Consider the following 17,372-nt stretch of genomic DNA (forward strand, 5'->3'; position numbering starts at 1 on the left):
AGACTCGAAAAGCTTTGGAAAATGGTTCACAAAAAAAAATAGGCACGAAAAATCACGTTTTTTTTGTTTAAACTGCATTTTGGGATAATAAATACATTTTTTAAGGAATTCCATTGGCACCTTCGGAAAGAGGAGATCTTAAGCAATAAAAATATATGTCTCAATTTTTTATAGTGTCGAATAGTCTTAGTTATTGGCCGTTGAAAAACAGTGTCCCGGTAGTGGCGTTTTGGCCGTTTAAGGGTTAAAGAAAGAGTTCACAAAGATTTCGAGAATTTTAAAGATTTTACAAAAGCTTTGAAAAATACCAAAAGATTTCTCAAAGATTTCACCGAAATTTCAAGCTTTCACTAAGGTTTGTAATACTTCACAAAGATTTTAATGATTTCAAATACATTACAAAGATTTAAAAATATTTTTGAAGATTTCACAAAGACGACGCATGTTTTCAAAAAATTAAGAATTTGTTTATTTACAATTCGGCTTTCTTTACGAATTTTTGGCCAATAAAAAATGAAATGGCTTAATTTTTACATGAATGACCTGGAAAATGCCTTGAATTTTGTTCCCAAGAATCGCTAGACACCTTGTATAGACACCAAATATTTATTTGTAAAATACATGAAATAATTACTAGAGCTTAAAAGATTCCTTTCTTTTTTTCAGAATGAGAATTCATCGTAAAAACAGCTCGGTAGACGTTTTAAAGTCAGGAACACATTTAGATTCTGCATCAAACAAGCAATGTATCCTTTTTTAATAGTACATATTGTTCATGTTAGGATTATGCAAATTATAGGGTGTCTTAAAACAGGCATACCAGTTAGATTTATTTCTTTAACCAAATTAATAGATTTTTTATTACTGGAAAATATAACGTCTCAGTATTCTCACCCATGCATCTTAGATTTAAAAATGGGGACCAGACAGCATGGAGATGATGCATCTGCTGAGAAACGTAGCAAGCAGATCGCTAAATGTGCTGCTAGCACTTCCGCTTCGTTAGGAGTCAGACTTTGTGGAATGCAGGTTTGTAGGATTCAATTGGAAAGATGAAACGACCAGTTTCCCTCGCATATATATGTCGTAAATATTTCGAGGCTAATACTGCCGGCGTTCAGAAAAATTTATAGGAAATCCTTAACTGACATCCAAGTTTTTGGTGTATTTAGGCATTCAGAATACCCAATAAAGCTTCTAAACGCCTCTCGCAGCCGCGTTTTACGATTTTCATTGCACAAGTTACAATTTAAAATTGTAAAATTTATTAAATTCTAGAAGAGAGAAGTGTTCAGAGTTCAAATGTAGCATGTGAAATGAGAAATTTAGCCATTTACAAAAAAAAAACAATTATTCTTTAACTTAAGTTTATATTATTATAAATAAATTATTTATTTACTATTAATGATATTTATTGAAAATTCAACAAATTGATTGTAATTTTTTTCTTGTCTACATTTTTCTTTGATTGGAAATTTATCTCTTTCTGTAGAAATTTCACCATTTTTTCTATAAAAAAAGTCTATAAAAAAAGTTGAAAATTCGTATGCGTAGCTTAAAAATTCAACAATTTGATTAATATTTTTTCTGTCTTGTCTAAAAAAAATTTTGTTTGAAAATTGATCTCTTTAGAAATTTGACCTTTTTTTTTGTTAAAAATGGAACTGTTTTGTAGAAAAAAATTACTTTCGGATCAAAACTTCAACAATTTGGTTGAAAATATATTTTTTGGTCAAAAATTAAAATGTTTGGTTGAAAAATAATCATTTTTAATTGATGATTCAATATTTTATTGAAAGTTTATTTAACTTTGGTTAAATCCAAACTTTTTTTTTGTTTTTAATTAAATTTTTGTTTACAGTATAAACTATTACATTTTACGTTGAACAGTCATCTTTTTAGGTTGAAATTTAAAATATTTAAAATATTTGTTTGCTTGAAAATTAATTTTTTTATTTCCAAACATTAATTTTTTAACTGAAAATGAAACTATTTTATTGAAGATTTCATCTGATTGGTTCAAGTTTTAAATTCTCAGGTTGAAAATTCAACTGTTTTGTAAAAAATTCGTCCTTTCCCCTTGTAGACTTTTTAAATATTTGACATCAAATCTTTATTCTTATAATTTCGTGAAAGTATATTTAATAAATTAAATGCAAATAAAATAAAATGTTAGATGGCCATGTAATGTATATTTTACCTATCTCCGGTTCGTTTCTTCTACTTACCTGAAACCCGTCGGGGGTTTAATTAGAAAAAGGGATTGAGTATTCTTATGAATGCCTCAATAAACCAGACCAGGGTGCATAGCCTTCCACTTTTTTTCTTAGTTTTTCCTTTTTCTTTAAATTCCGTTTTTTCCCTATTCTCAAAAACCTTTCCCTTTTCACCTTTGTTTCTGTAAATATACGATATTTAATAATACAATATTTTAATTACGCGGAAATTTTCTGAAATTAAGAAGTGTACCCATTATTGAGTAGTAATTAAAGTAATTATAACGCTTGAATAAATTATTATTTATGAAAATGAATACTCTTAAAAAATTTGAAGCTAAAAAATTTTAAAACATGTTGAAATTGTGAGAACTGGAGACAGAAGTTTTTGTCCAATATAAAATTGGAACAGTTACAAAATATATACTTTTTAAATAAGAATATTCCAAATCTATCAACTGCAATGTTGAATGTTAAATGTTGGCATTCGACAAAAGTGAAACAAAAAATATTTAATCAGTAAAATTTAACGATTTCAAATTCAAAATATTTCCTATTATTTGAAAAACTATGACCATTTTTTTATTATTATGATCATTTTGCTTTTTCGGAAAATCTTTTGTCTGGTTCAAGCTAAAGAAATTTTAGGTTCGAATCAATCCAAAAAAACATGTTTTTGTACATATTCAGACAATTGTAAATAAGGCATTTTTTTAATGTTTCCAATTTTTAATTATAAATTTAAAAGAAAGAATCGAAGATATTAACTGATTTCAAAAAATTTTCTTCACATGTTTTGGATGTCTCCTTACAAATTGTTATCCCTCAGCTCAAACGATTCGATTAATTGTAGCTTTTTTACTCCGCTATACTGAACATTGTAGTTTTAAATTTACATCGAAAGTATTTATTATAGTAAGGAAGAAATGAAAAGTTTTGGAAAGAAATATTTATGAGAACGATGTTAAACATCAAAATTGTGTATTCAACTCATTTTATTTTTTCTCGGACTTTTTTATATCACTGAATAGATTTTCAACGTCCTAAGTATATTCAATTTTTTAAAATAAATTCTTGGATGGCATAAATGATTAAAAATGTAACATTTTTTATGAAAAGATTGTTTGTTCTTTTCTACATATTAAAATAAATGCGAGAAAATTACCCTATTTCCCCTTTTTTGAGCTCCTTTTGCACTGTGATCCCTGCCAGGTACTTGGATGCCAGTAAATATTTTGTCCCATATTTTTCTGAACGCCAGAAGTTTACTGAATGCCCAGGGTGTCAGCCAACTGCTTATAACTTCTAAATGCCTACGACATATATATTATACAGAAAGGCCAAGTATGAATTTGACGTCACAGTATAAGATGTTGAATTCTAATGCCTATTTTACCCAATTTCTAAAGTATTACTTAATATTTAATTCGCTTAGGTTTACCAAGCAGACAGTGATCATTACGTAAAGCGTGATAAATATTGGGGAAGAGAACTAAACGAAGAAGGTTTTAAAGCTGCATTGTACAGATTTTTTCACAATGGATTTTGCTTACGTACGTTAGTTATCGAAAGGGTAATAGCTCGATTAGACCAATTGCGTCGTGCTATTGAAAGGCAAAGCAGTTACCGATTTTACTCCTGGTTAGTATTGCTTTCTGTTTGTTAAAATGGTTTAAAATCGCAGTTTTGGTTATGGTAGCAGAAATTACTACGCACTCGGGCGCATCAGCTGGTTGTATTATGGAAGAGACTTTCCTGTTAAGCGTCATAATGTCGGCTACCATGGCCGAAACTGCTTGCAGTCAAATTACTATTCTGTAGTCGTATTCTGCTGAAATCTCCTGTAGGTATGTCAGTTGCTTTACCAGTTGTGATTTAAGCCGGCTTTTTAAAAGACTTTTCTAACAGTAGAATGTGGGATTTTATTTTCAGCTCACTCTTAATAGTGTACGAGGGATATCAAATCGAGGATTACTCGGGTAGGCATACACCACCAACGCTTCGAGTAGAAGATGAATCCAACGACGTGAGTTATGTCGAGGCACATGGTTCAGATACCTGCTATCATGCGGACACAAGTAACAACTCAGCAGATTTTAATCTATCTTCTTCGCATGAGGAAGTAAGTGAAGCTACTTTTCACAGAGGATTCGGTGAAGCTGCAGCAAGAGGGGCCAAAACTTCCACGGGATTCTACCCCATCAGCGAGGAAACTGTATTCATGGATCCTCCGTCCAATTTGCTAAATACCGTCGTCCAAACAACCACCTGTCCGTACGAAAATTGGTTGACGTACAGCAGTAGCAGCAGCAATAGCAGTAGTGGGGATGAATATTGCTGCGGGCAGCATACCGTTGTTCATTCGGAAGACACGAGTTCGGACCTGGAAATCGGAGGGGAATGTTCCGTTAAACGCAATAAGCACAGGCATCATCAGCCGTTGTACAAAAACGAAGAAGATCTCGAGGAGGAGTTGGAACACAGTAGTATCTCGAAAAGACTGAGAGTGAAGAGTGAGCAGAAATTGAACGACGTACATCATCCAATGGTTGACGTGCGAATGATTGATTTTGCTCACACCACGTTTGGTCACACTGCTGGCTTAGCGACAGCTTCAAATTCCAATTCGACGGTCCATCAAGGCCCCGATTGCGGATTCCTAACTGGACTAGACAGCTTGAAACGATTACTTCTAGAGATATTAACTGAAGGTTAAACTTTCCTCAGAAAACGTTGGAATGATCCAAGACTATATAGAAGAGAAATCTGAAACTCAGTGATGCAATGGTCGGTGTGTATATATGAATGTGAAACGGAAGTGAACGAAATATCGTGAAATAAATATAGCTAAATTTTTCTAGATATTCATAATGTTTCAAATAACTTGCGCAAATCTCTGTGTATATATAGTATATAGTCATCGAATTTTCGTTTAAGGACGGCTAAAAAACTATGAAAAAAAAGAATCTAGTGCAACAGCCGATAAGTGATGCAGCAGCCATGCGCGAAAACATCCGCCTTTAAAATTTTTTAAACACAACATCATCCGTATAAATTACGGTATGTAAAATTTTAATACTTAACAAACATACCTGCCACTTATTTAAGACGAGACTACGACGACAATTGATTTTAGGTGTAGATTAGAAAGAAAATTATTGACCAAACGCAAACACTCGTTGATTTTATTATTTTTTCAGTTTTGATGAAATATATTCCTGAGTAAAAATACAAGCTGAATACGGTGAGTCGAAAAAAATTGGACAGATAAAACTTGTAACAAAGAAAAATTCTTGTATCTGTATTTAAAAAAAAATTAGCTGAAAAGTGTTTTTTTTTTTTAGATAGGTAAATATTATTATGTCTCGCCCCAAAGCAGTACAATATTTGCAGGTGGGATTTTTTGTTAATATTTTGTTGAATTTTTTCGTTTCAGGATGCCAATGTTGCAAGTAGTGTTTGGGGAAAATTTTAATCGTGTTGGATCGGTTGGGGTGCGGTACAATATTGATGATTTGAAAAATCTTTCACCCACGTTTTTTTTTCTTTTTTAGGGATAAAGGTTTTTCGACTCACTCTGATGACGCTTGCATACCTCAGATTGCTGAGAATTCTGAGAAGTAAAAGAGACGGAGACAATTTGTTCCGTGTCTCTCACTTTCATTCACGCTTTCGCTTGCCGAGGTATGTAAGCGCCTTAACGCTGAATTATGTTACGCATGAGAAACATTATTTACAAGAAAGCACCATTTACAGGAAACGAAAAAAGAATATTAATAAAACAGTAGAACACTGGGATGTGATGTAAAAAAGGGGCAGTTAAGTAGAACGTTACGCAACTTCAGTTTAACTTGAAGTGTAAATAATCAATAAGTATAGTGTCCCCTACACGTTTAGCCAATGAAAAATTACTAGTATTATTGAAAAAACGTTTATCTGGTATCTGACCCTCGCAAATATCGAGAGGTCTGGTATTACTTTTTTTCTGTGTTCGGTTCGGTATCGCTAATTTTTTCTTCAATAAAAAAGTATATTGACACTCAAGGTGTAGTTAAACTAATGTCAGTACTTTATTTCCGTTTTATCTCGTTCAATTTATTTAGCTTCGAATACCGAAATGATTTCCCTTAAAATGAATTACCAATATTTTCTATTACATGTTATGTTGTCATTGCAAATGGCAATCTTTCCTTGATCATTTTATTGTAATTTTATTTCTTTAAACTATACAGATATATTTAAGGTGGTATTTCTATTAGATTAACGAAAGAAGTTTTAAAGATCATTTTGCAGCATTGATTTCAATGCATCTAAGTCATTATAGGAGTTAGGAGTTAACGCCAACTTACTGATTTGAGGATAAACTCAAATCTTGTGTAGTAGAAATGTAAATGATGTATATTATCTTATCTGTGTAGTATTGTTTTTGATGACTCATGTTAATATGCAATTATAAGACTACCTGAAGGATTCCGCACGATTCCAAAATGTTTTGAAGCGTAGTTGACGCTTACGCAAAATGCATATACATACGCGCATATTTTTTCATGTCAAACTTGAATACGTGTGATATAAAGTTAAGTACAATAAATAGGTAATTGAGCTGTAAGAAGATTTTAAATAGTTTTTTTGAGAGTATGCAGGGCAGTGAATGTGTAGTATGTCGTAACGAATAAGAATTCGTTATGATATATTATATTGCGTGTATTAAGTATTATGTACAAAGCCCAATGTACACACACACATAGATATATGTATGTATATTACAAAATATAGTATATTCCTTATTTCACGTGCATATTTGATGTTGTAGAATTTAAAGACTCGGCTTTTAAAAACTTAAGTAGATTCGCCAAAACTAAATTACTTACATGTTCATTAAAATGTGTTTACAGAATTCTGTTGCGTATACAAAGCAAATATATAGTGAAATTTCAGATGCTATACTAATATCTTGTAAATAAAATAATAAAAAAAGACTGCAGCAATCGAAGTATGTAGTTGGTCACAAAATATATTATAGTTATACATAATTCATAGTTCATTTTATGATACATAAACTACCTAACGTCCTAATAGCTTATAAGGAGATTTTCATAAACCACGTGATTTTATGGGGGGTGGGAGTAATTATAGTTTAAATTTTTCTAAATTTAATTAATAGCAGTTAAGTACAAGAAAAATGGTCCATAAGAATTTGACAATTTTTTCTATTTTTGTTTAGTGTACTATTTAAGAATATCAATTAATACATTGTTATTTAAAAAATGAACCAGAGCAATTTTAGAGAAAATCTAAATTATTAAAGGGGTTTTTCAGACTTAGGAGAATTCAAGGAGTTAAATCATGTTTCCATATATTTTACTGGGTTTCAAAATATTTCAAGAGATACCGAAGGATTTTGACGGACTTTAAAGAATTAAGATTTAACGAATTTTGAAGGTTATCAGGGAACAGGCCTCACAGTCCCTATGGGGTAAAATATAGGGACCAGAGGGTACTTTCTGTCGCGCTCAAAGGGAAACAAATTCAAGATAAATTAATGAGACTTCAAATAAAACTCAAAATAAGTTAAATGAAATGGAGAATAATTTAAATAGAAAATAATTAATATTTGCATAAAAATATAATAAATTTAGAGGAATTTAAAATAAACGAGAATCGATGAAATCCATACAAATTCAAGTTGATTAAGAAAAATATGAAATTAACTATATGAAAAAACTTCGTTGAATTCAGAAAATTTGAAATGAGCTTAGGAAAATTCAAGTCAATTCAAAATAATAGAAAAAGATATGCCTAAAAATAAAAAAAATCCATAGAATTAAGTAAAATTAATTAAATTTAGAATTGAAGTGAACTAAAAAAAATTCTAGAAAATTCCAAAGAATTAAAAAAAAATGGGTTAATTACCCGGTAAGAAGAGAAGAATAGAGAAAAATTAATATTTTTAGATTTAAACAAAAGAGTGAGCATTTTTTAATTTTCTTGAATGTGCTAAGTTTCCATCGGGAGAAGTGTCCAACGAAAGAGTAGGTTTATCTCCGAAACCAATTCTTTTTTATTTCCTTAACGATTGACACTTGTGTTCCATGCAGGCGAACATATTTTCCACTTTTTTAATTCCTCTTCATCCGATCAGTAGACACACCTCTCATGGTTATTTTTAATTCCATACTTACATGCTGTATTTTCGACTTACTTAATTCCCTCTAATATGTCCAGAAAATATGTGCACTTACATAGTTTCTATTCGTTTATGTCGAATATAAGTTTAGAAATTTCAATTTTTTGTCTGCCATAACGGTAGAGTAATTTTAATATCTTATATTGTTTAAACAAATGATAGATTTAATAATATAATAAATAATCATAAATATATTTAATAATGTGTATGATAAACAAAATTAATTGATCTTTAAACAGAATTATAAAAATATTTTTTGAAAATACTAGAAATTATTTCCATTAACATAATTATTTTATATTTATAACAGGTGGATTAAAAGGACTAGGTTTTTCGTCTTCAAAGTAACATTATTCTCTGTCTTTCTATTATTTCTTTTGCATTCCTTCATTTTTTAATTCTAAGTCTTTACATTTTGTATTTGTATTTTGTAATAAAAAAAGTTGTAATATCGCGTGATAGTTTTCAAAAATGTTTGTTAATGTGATTGGTTTTCATATCTTTAGAAAATAAAAATTAACATTAATTTCCAATACTTTTCATTTATATTCTTATATTTTGAAAGTTAATCACAGTTCCTCAAATTGATTTCAACTAGTCTTTATTTTTTTCATGATTCAAAGATTTCTCATACTCATTTTTGCATTTCTTTCAATTGAAATATTTCAACAATGAAATGCCATGGTAATATTTTACTACTTTTCGTTTCAAATCACACGATTTTTTCATTGCAAAAAACGACTTCAAAAATTTTTATTAAATTTTTTGTTTATTTATGTACGAGTTTGCGATATAAAATCATTCCAACGATAAATCAACTAAGTTATTCTTAAATTAATATGAAAGTAAAGGACTTTCGATATGTGGGTTATCCCTTCTAGGCCGCGAGCTACCCCTGGGTTTACCCCACCGACCTACGAAAATGCTTATAAAATCCAAAGTTTAGTAAATAATGAACTCAAATTTCTAGACAGTGTGTGTAAAGTGGGCACCTAACATAAAATTGATTGTTTTTGTTCAAGTATAAAAATAGAAAAATATGAACGTTTTTCCTGTCTCCTATGAAAAAATAAATAAGACGCAGAATTTATATATATTCAATAATTTGGACGCCAGTTACTCAGATGTCCCCAGCCTACATGGACAACATTGATGAACAGCCCAGATTTTTTTCCGTATAATTTAAAAATAGAAAAAATTCCATTGATTTGAGTAAAATTCGAGTGAATTATAGGAATTTAAAGGAAACGAGAAGAATTTGATGAAATTAATAAAAAAATCAAGCTAAAAAAAGTTTCAAATGATATTACAAAAATTAAAGAGAATTCAAGAGAATTTTATAAAATGCTTAAGAATTGAAGATGAGTTTAAAAAACTTAAAGATGAATTAAAGACAAACTTTTTACTAATATATTTAATTCAGTAGAATTGAATGAATTTCGAAGAATTTAAAACAATTCAGGATAAATTAATACAAATTCTGGGCGAATTTCAAATTATTGCAAAAAATATTTGAAAATCTCTTTAAATCTTTGCAACCCTACGAACTCTCCCACTTATTATGAAAAATTGTTTGAAATTAATTAAAATATTAAAATTCCTTAAAATATTAAAAATCTATAAATTCCTTAGAATCTTTTAAAATACATAAAATAAAATACATAGAATATATGAATTCCAAAAACTAATTTCATGACTCTTCAAATCTTTGACATCTTACGAAATATCTCACTTCTCTTGACTACATTCTTTAAAATCTACTTAAATATCATTAAATCCAATGAAATTCTATTAAATCTGGCGATATTTCCTGAAAGACTGAAAAATTCTTTATCCTAAAAATTATTAAAAATCAATTACAAACTTCTAGGAACCTTTTGCAATTTCCTAAAATTGTTAAAATTCTTTGAAATCCTACAAAATACTTCACTTGTGGTGAATAAAATCTTTGAAACCCACTGAAGATGTTATAAAGTCCCTTAACATTATGGAAATTCTCAGAAATTTTATAAAATCCTGTGAAACCTTTAAAAATATCATAAATCTCGAAAGGTGCCGTAAAACTGTTCCATATATTCATAAAACTCTAGAAAATTCTTTATCCTAATATATTTCAAACGCTTTGAATACCCTTAAATTAATGTAAATAATGCATAATTTCTTGAAAATTTTTTGAATTCCCTAAAATATTTGTAATTGAAAACTTTTGATAATGCTTTAGAAGTTTTAAAAAGACCCTAAAATCTTAAAAATCGCCTGAAATATTCCAGCAGAATAATAAAAAGAATTTTAAGGAATTTCGAGGAGTTTTAATGCCTTCTAAAATATTTTCATATATTTTAAGGAATTTCAAGTAATACGGAAAGATTTAAATGTTTTTTTCAAGGAATTGGAAATATTTAAACGATTTTCACGCGTTTTAAGTCATTCTATTTTTTGTATTTATTGTATCAGAATTTAAGGCTCAAATTTGAATAACACGCTCATCAATTTCTCTATCACTGCTGATAGAACCGTAAATTAAAAATTAATTGATTTATCACTTTGCACATAGAGCTTGAAATTTGATTCCAAAAATGCTCGTGTTTGAAGATTTCTATAAATTTGGTGGGATTTGGATTTGTGAAAAGGATATTAGTTACAAAACCACTATCGAACTATTATTTCTCATATCAAATGTATTAAATATAATATTCTTTATACAGTAACTCCTGATGATCTTAAAAGCATATTTATCTGTACGTCCATCATAAACTTTGACCCCAAAAAAACAAACATCCGAGGCATTTTGCTCACAAGTCTGAAAACTATATTTCGCAAAAAATCGTTGTTAAAGTTTGCAAATTTTTCATACTTTTCATAAAATAAGATTAATAAAAATGATAGCATGGCCTTTTTCAGATGGACGTACACATATTATAGAGGAATGAATAGATATTTATTCAATGCTGTTATAAAGTGTAAAATTGCAATCGATTTAACAAATGATCTTTTTCACAATTTGTCAAATGAAAAATATATTATCATTCAAATATAAGTTCAAAAATGTTTCTTTGGTACGACAGCATAATAATGATTTGCTGTCGACGATGTTAACCTACATTGTCTTTACCATGCAAATTAAATAAAAAACATAGCACTCTTCTTCTTTTAGGTACATATAAAATATACATAATATAAATGTACTCCTGAAAATTAAATTAAACTGAATAATTATAATACAATATTTCCTCATTCAAGTGCCGCATACAAGGTAATTCATCAATTCATTTCATAAGAAGATATTTCATTTTAAGAAGTCCAATCACTATTGGAAGAAAATTTCAAAAATGGCCCTAAATTGAAGTTAAAAATCAGAAATCACTGATATAAAATTAATTTTCTATACGGTCTGATAAAAATTTATCTCATACCAGAGGAACTACACAAGTAGAAAATATATTATAGCACCCATAAGGTCCTCTTATTGTGTTTGGGATACGTACGAAAATTATTACTTTAACGCCAAAGTTAAGGAGCGAAGTTGAGTTAAATAAGTATTCACAAAATAGAAGTAATAATATATGATTATCTGAAATTTTCCATACTTAAAATGATTACAACTTTATATAGAATATAGAAACAGTAATAGCCTGTGTTTACGTATTAAATTATTAAAATCGAGTTCCACATTTACAATATATTCTCTACTATTTCATCAAAAGTCGTGGCTCTGCAAAATTCAATATTGAAATTTTGTAAGAAAAAGAACTAATCTACAATCTCCCAGGAGGAGAAAATTTGTTATGGATAATAGCCGTAATAACAGTAACTTGAAAAAAATATTGATCAATTATAAATTTACCTTACGTAAATGTTTTTTTCGCAAATCAACGACAATGCCAATTCGTTATCAGTTGTCACCCGCTAGTTGATAATGATAACGACGTAAAGCAGCCAGTCTCAATCTTTCACTTTCCAGCGCTTTTTCCAACTCTAAAACACGAACCTGTGCCTCCATTTCCAATCTATTGGCTTGATGTAAGCTCAATCCAGAAATATCCAAATCATCTAAAAAATAAATCACTATTAAATAATAATTCAATTCTAAACTGTTCATCAATTCGCTATCTTACTTAATATTATAGTGAGTCACAACATCAGGTTTTTTTTGCAGGTACCTCAAGTTTCTTTCAGGTATAATTTTTCGTAGCGTGAAGACATTCAAATATTTCACACTTTTTAAAACAATTGACTGAATATGTATACAGTTTCGCGAGTTTATTATAAAAAATGTTTTTATCAGTTTCTAGAGAAGCAATTAGTGTGTTTAATTTAGAAAGCTTTAAGACAATTACAAAATATTTTTAAATATATTAGCAGCATCGATTAATTAAATAATACTGAAAACATCATTCAATATGTCTTGAATTTGTCTCTCCATGAATTTTAATAATAATTCAAATAAATGTGTATTATATCTTGTACTTAAATTTCGGTGCATATTAATGTGGGTACTATATCGAATTCAATTTATACAACTCAAAAAGTATAACTTTTTCCATAAAAAATATTGCATTCTCAACGAGATGAGTTTTAAACCAAATAATTAAATTTTCAACGAAAAAAATTAATTTTAGACAAAAAAAAAGTTTTTTAAGCAAAATGCATGGATTGTCAAACAAATAATTGAATTTTTAACTAAAAAATATCGATTTTCTACCAAATAATTAAATTTTTAAGAAAAAAAGTTAAACTTTCAACTAAGAAGTTGTATTTTCAACCAAAAGTGATGAATTATCAACTAAAATAATGAATCTCCAACTGGAACAGACATTTTAAACCAGAAAGATTAATTTTTTAAATGAAAGCAAAAAGATGAATTTTCAACTACAAAGATAAATTTTCAATCAAGATTAATTTTCTAACAAAAAAAGACAAACTATTTTTCAATAAAATACATGATTTTTCTAAGAAACAGTTGAATTTTCAACTAAGACAAATTTTCAAACATATAGTTGAATTTTAAACGAAAAATATGCATTTTCAAATAAAATCCTTAACTGGAATAATTGAATTTTCAACCAAGAAGGTTAATAATATATTAATACATGGATTTTTAACCCAAAAAGATATAATGTCAACTAAAAATTGAATAATTACTTTTGACTTATTTCCAAGCAAAAATGAACCCAAAGTAAGTTTTTATTAATTTATCCATGAACTATTTACGATCTTAAAAATCTGACCTCAAAGTTAGGTTAGAATTCGTATTTCAATTTCAATCGTCTATTATTCATATTCTTTGTATTATAGGGATAAAATTTTTCCGTACATAAATGAAATAAAGTAAATTTAACCTTATAATGCAATGAAACTTACATGTCATATTAAAATAATTGTTTTTTAGAAAAACATTTTTGAAAAAAATGTGTTTTGCATTGTATAACATTGAAATTCGATCAAAAATGCTTTAAATTGGATAGAGACTTATTTGTAAAATGCATCTTTAAAATTCTACCAATTCTTTCTAGTTCCCGTTTTCGGCACCAGATGACGAAATGGTCAGCCACCATTCCCAATACCTACAAGTTTCAGTTTTAAGAACTAATAAAAAAAATGTTCAACAAATAGTTAGTGTTTCTTTGTATGTACTTCAGGGTTCAATAATGAAAAAAGTATGCAACTAACTAGTTACTTTCGTTACAAACAATTTTGTTCAAAAAAAAAAGACGGAAAATTAAATTAAATTTATCTGCAGCCTTCGACAACAAATGATATTAGTGCAATGGTTATGTGATGATTTTCTTACTCAATTGCTAAGGTTAGTAATGACATATAAAGATATACATAAAAAACTGATGAGATTACAAATATTATGGATAACCCAAAACTGTTTTTCAAACAAAAAATTAGGAATTTTTATTACTATAATAAACCAGTTTTCTATTTATTCGTTATCTTTTTCTATGATATAATTCTTCAAATAGTTCATTTATGTTTTATCGTGAATTAGTTGTAATTATTCAAAACTAATTACATTTCATTTTATATTCTTCAATTCTAGGAATATTAGAAAACTTATTGTATTTCGAACAAAAAAATGTATACAACAAAAGTGACAATTGTCATTTTATTTCGAAAATTATATATTTTTCGTCACTGCTATTTTTATCGAAAATATATTATTTTAACGTAAATTTTGGTTTTGTTTAGAAATAAATCACTGAAGAGGATTCTCAAATAAGTCGAAAAATCTGATTAAAAGACAGTTTTTTTATTACTGGATTCTAAATCCCATAAAAGAAACAACAACTGATTTAATACCAGAGGGTCAATAGAATTCCCAAGCCATGCATTTCAATAAAATAGCTACATTATAAAGAAATTAATGAATCTTCAACTAAAATGATGAATCTTAAACAAGAATAGTTTATTCTTCAACCAAAAGATGAATTTTCAAATGAAAAGATGCCTCCTTAATCAGAGTTTTGGAATTTTTAAGCAAACAGTTGAATTTTCAACTAAACAAAAAATCAATTTTCACCCAAAAATGGAACATTCTAATATTTAATCAACAAATTAATAATAAAGCAAAAAGATGAATTTTCATCTAAATTAATGGAATATTCATTTGGAACAGCTACCATTTTCAGTTTTCAAAACTTATTTTTAATAACAAATCAAACTAATTTTCAACTAAAAAATAATTATTTTCAAATAAATAGTTACATTTTCAAACAAAATAATAAATTTGTAATTGAAGTTATGAATACTTAGCTGGAATAGCTGAGTTAAAAAAAAAATTCACCGGCAAATGTAAGTTACATTTTAAGTTAAAAAAAAATTATTTGCAAAAAAAAGTCATTTTCAAATAAAGTTATGCAGTTGAACTAAAAAGGTGAATTTTTAACATAAATGATTATTTTTTATCCAAGAAGATTAAAAATGTTGAAATTTCAAGCGAAAAGATGAATTTTTAACCAAAAATGGAATAGTTGAATTTTCTGTTTAAAAATTAATTTCAAACAAAACGAAAAAAGAATTTTCAACAGAATAGTTAAATACAGTCATACAAAGCTATACTTTTATAAAAGAGGAATAATTCTAAAGTCAATGTTATATTGCAATATGTAAAAAAGAATTAAGCACGCTTTCAAAAAAACTATCTGACTTTGAGAAAAAAATCCCTGACATTTCCAGGGTTTCCAGTTAGAATAGATAACCAATTAATTCTTGCTCTTCATTTTGAGGTATAAATTAAGTAAAAATAAGATTACGTAGAAGTATTACCGTTTTCTTCTACCAGCTGACTACAACTTTTTGCCGTGGCAACTACACCTCCAGTAGCTTGAGTAACTTCGCGCGACGCTTCTGAGAGTGCAGACAAATTATTACTATTCCTATCAGCCTTAACTCTGCTGGCAACAACTAACTGTGCAGTAGAAGCAGCAATACCCTGAGATGCAACGACTAATTGCTCAAACTTTCCTTTTCCAGAAACTACTTTATCCGCAGCTTCCCTATAAAGTACAAAAATAATATATGCATAAATCCTATATTATGCCTAAAGAGATGCAAACATGCATTTACTATTCCTTCTTTGGCTTCAACAAAACCAATATAAACATGTGTGTAATTGTATTTACGTACAATAGAAAATTCGCTCCCATAGCAATAGCTTTCGCTGCAGAAATTAAACCATCCGACCACTGATGATTTCGTTTGTAAAATTCAGTAGTCGAAGATGTACCCTGTAAAAGAATACGAGCATTGAGTACAATTTCAGGCCTCACAGACCCTATGGTATAAAATATAGGGACCAAAGGGAATAGTGGTGGCACTCCCATGTATCGTTTTGAAGACATTGCATTTTAGTGTTCACATTTTAGTGTTATTATATAAAACTATCGAAAAGTTGTATTGTGTATATTTTTATACGTGCTGTGTTTAATATTATACGCTGATTAAAAAAAATGTGTTGATTGGTAAGTATCGAATAAAAAAAAGAGTACTATTTGCTTGATTAGAGGTTAGGTTTTTGTTTTCATATTTCGAACCAGTAACAAATAACGTATAGGTTGTATAAATACGGATATAAGTATAAGTCATTTTGGTAAAACTATAGAATAGCGGCTTCTTCCGTATAACCCTTTAACGTAAAAAAATATCAAAAACCCGTTATTATTTGATGAATTCTAAATGAAAAAGGTGGGAGAAGAGCATTGTACATTGAAAACCTTCATGATTAAATTATTCTAGATAATTTACATATGGGCAATTATTAGTAACCTTCAAATTGTATGCCCTACTTATTTTCAACAAGGAAATGATTTAATTATCATGTTGTTACTTTATTTTTAAAAACATGTATTTGAAAAATTATAAATAAAGAAAAATCCACTTTATGTTGTTTACTTTAATTTTTACAAAAATTAACAAATATGTCTTCTCATTATAATTTATTATATGCACAGTATTTTCGATATTATTCTCGGTGTGGAAAAAATAATGAAATATAGTATAAAATTCATATTTTTACAATTATAAACTGTTTTTGGCTGTGATTTGGATTTGAATATTTCTTGAAAATTAGTCTTTTTGGTCTTTTTTTATTCTTTTTCTGGATTTACATTTTATATTTCTCCAATTTTGCACATTTGGAATTGAAATTTTCTTGACTTTCAATATATATATATATATGTGTGTGTGTGTGTATTTATGGGTTTTCGGAGAATCTTAAAGGACGGTTTTTAACGACTCTCGGATATGACGCAGTTGTAAGTCGACCCTTACATTATCTTGTATTTTCCTTAACAGTTCCGGGGAAAATATGAAAGAGAGCGGTCTCTTATATACTCACTCGGTTCGAGAAAAAGCAAAATAGGAAATTTTCAATTTGGTATAAATGCACTTTCTTAAAATTGTGCTTCGATATGCAGTTACTAGGAAATCCGGAAACGTACTTAAAGATAAGTAATTCATAGCAA

The 17,372-nt window shown here is 28.5% G+C and overlaps 2 protein-coding genes across 11 annotated transcripts in view; one reads left to right on the top strand and one right to left on the bottom strand.

Moving 5' to 3' along the window:
- The window catches only part of LOC117182349, a 16,445-nt gene extending 11,367 nt beyond the window's left edge, over positions 1-5,078 (top strand). For all 4 annotated transcript variants that reach the window (XM_033375522.1, XM_033375521.1, XM_033375523.1 and 1 more), the window contains 4 exons: positions 667-746; positions 854-1,029; positions 3,652-3,857; positions 4,149-5,078. In XM_033375522.1, coding sequence (XP_033231413.1) covers positions 667-746; positions 854-1,029; positions 3,652-3,857; positions 4,149-4,932 — 1,246 coding nt within the window. In that variant the 3' untranslated portion in view covers positions 4,933-5,078. The remainder of the gene's footprint in view (positions 1-666; positions 747-853; positions 1,030-3,651; positions 3,858-4,148) is intronic.
- Positions 1-17,372, bottom strand: part of LOC117182346 (huntingtin-interacting protein 1) — a 56,848-nt gene that overhangs the window by 13,269 nt on the left and 26,207 nt on the right. For 4 of the 7 annotated variants that reach the window (XM_033375508.1, XM_033375507.1, XM_033375513.1 and 1 more), the window contains exons 16-18: positions 16,036-16,136; positions 15,676-15,905; positions 11,062-12,453 (exon numbers count right to left, since the gene is read on the bottom strand). In XM_033375508.1, the coding sequence (XP_033231399.1) occupies positions 12,296-12,453; positions 15,676-15,905; positions 16,036-16,136 (489 nt within the window). In that variant the 3' untranslated portion in view covers positions 11,062-12,295. Of the gene's footprint in view, positions 1-3,442; positions 3,530-11,061; positions 12,454-15,675; positions 15,906-16,035; positions 16,137-17,372 lie in introns of those variants that run through there. The other 3 variants (XM_033375511.1, XM_033375510.1, XM_033375512.1) reach the window with 3 other exon arrangements.

Source organism: Belonocnema kinseyi, chromosome 10 (assembly GCF_010883055.1).
Source record: "Belonocnema kinseyi isolate 2016_QV_RU_SX_M_011 chromosome 10, B_treatae_v1, whole genome shotgun sequence".
NCBI classification, from domain to species: Eukaryota; Metazoa; Arthropoda; class Insecta; order Hymenoptera; family Cynipidae; genus Belonocnema; species Belonocnema kinseyi.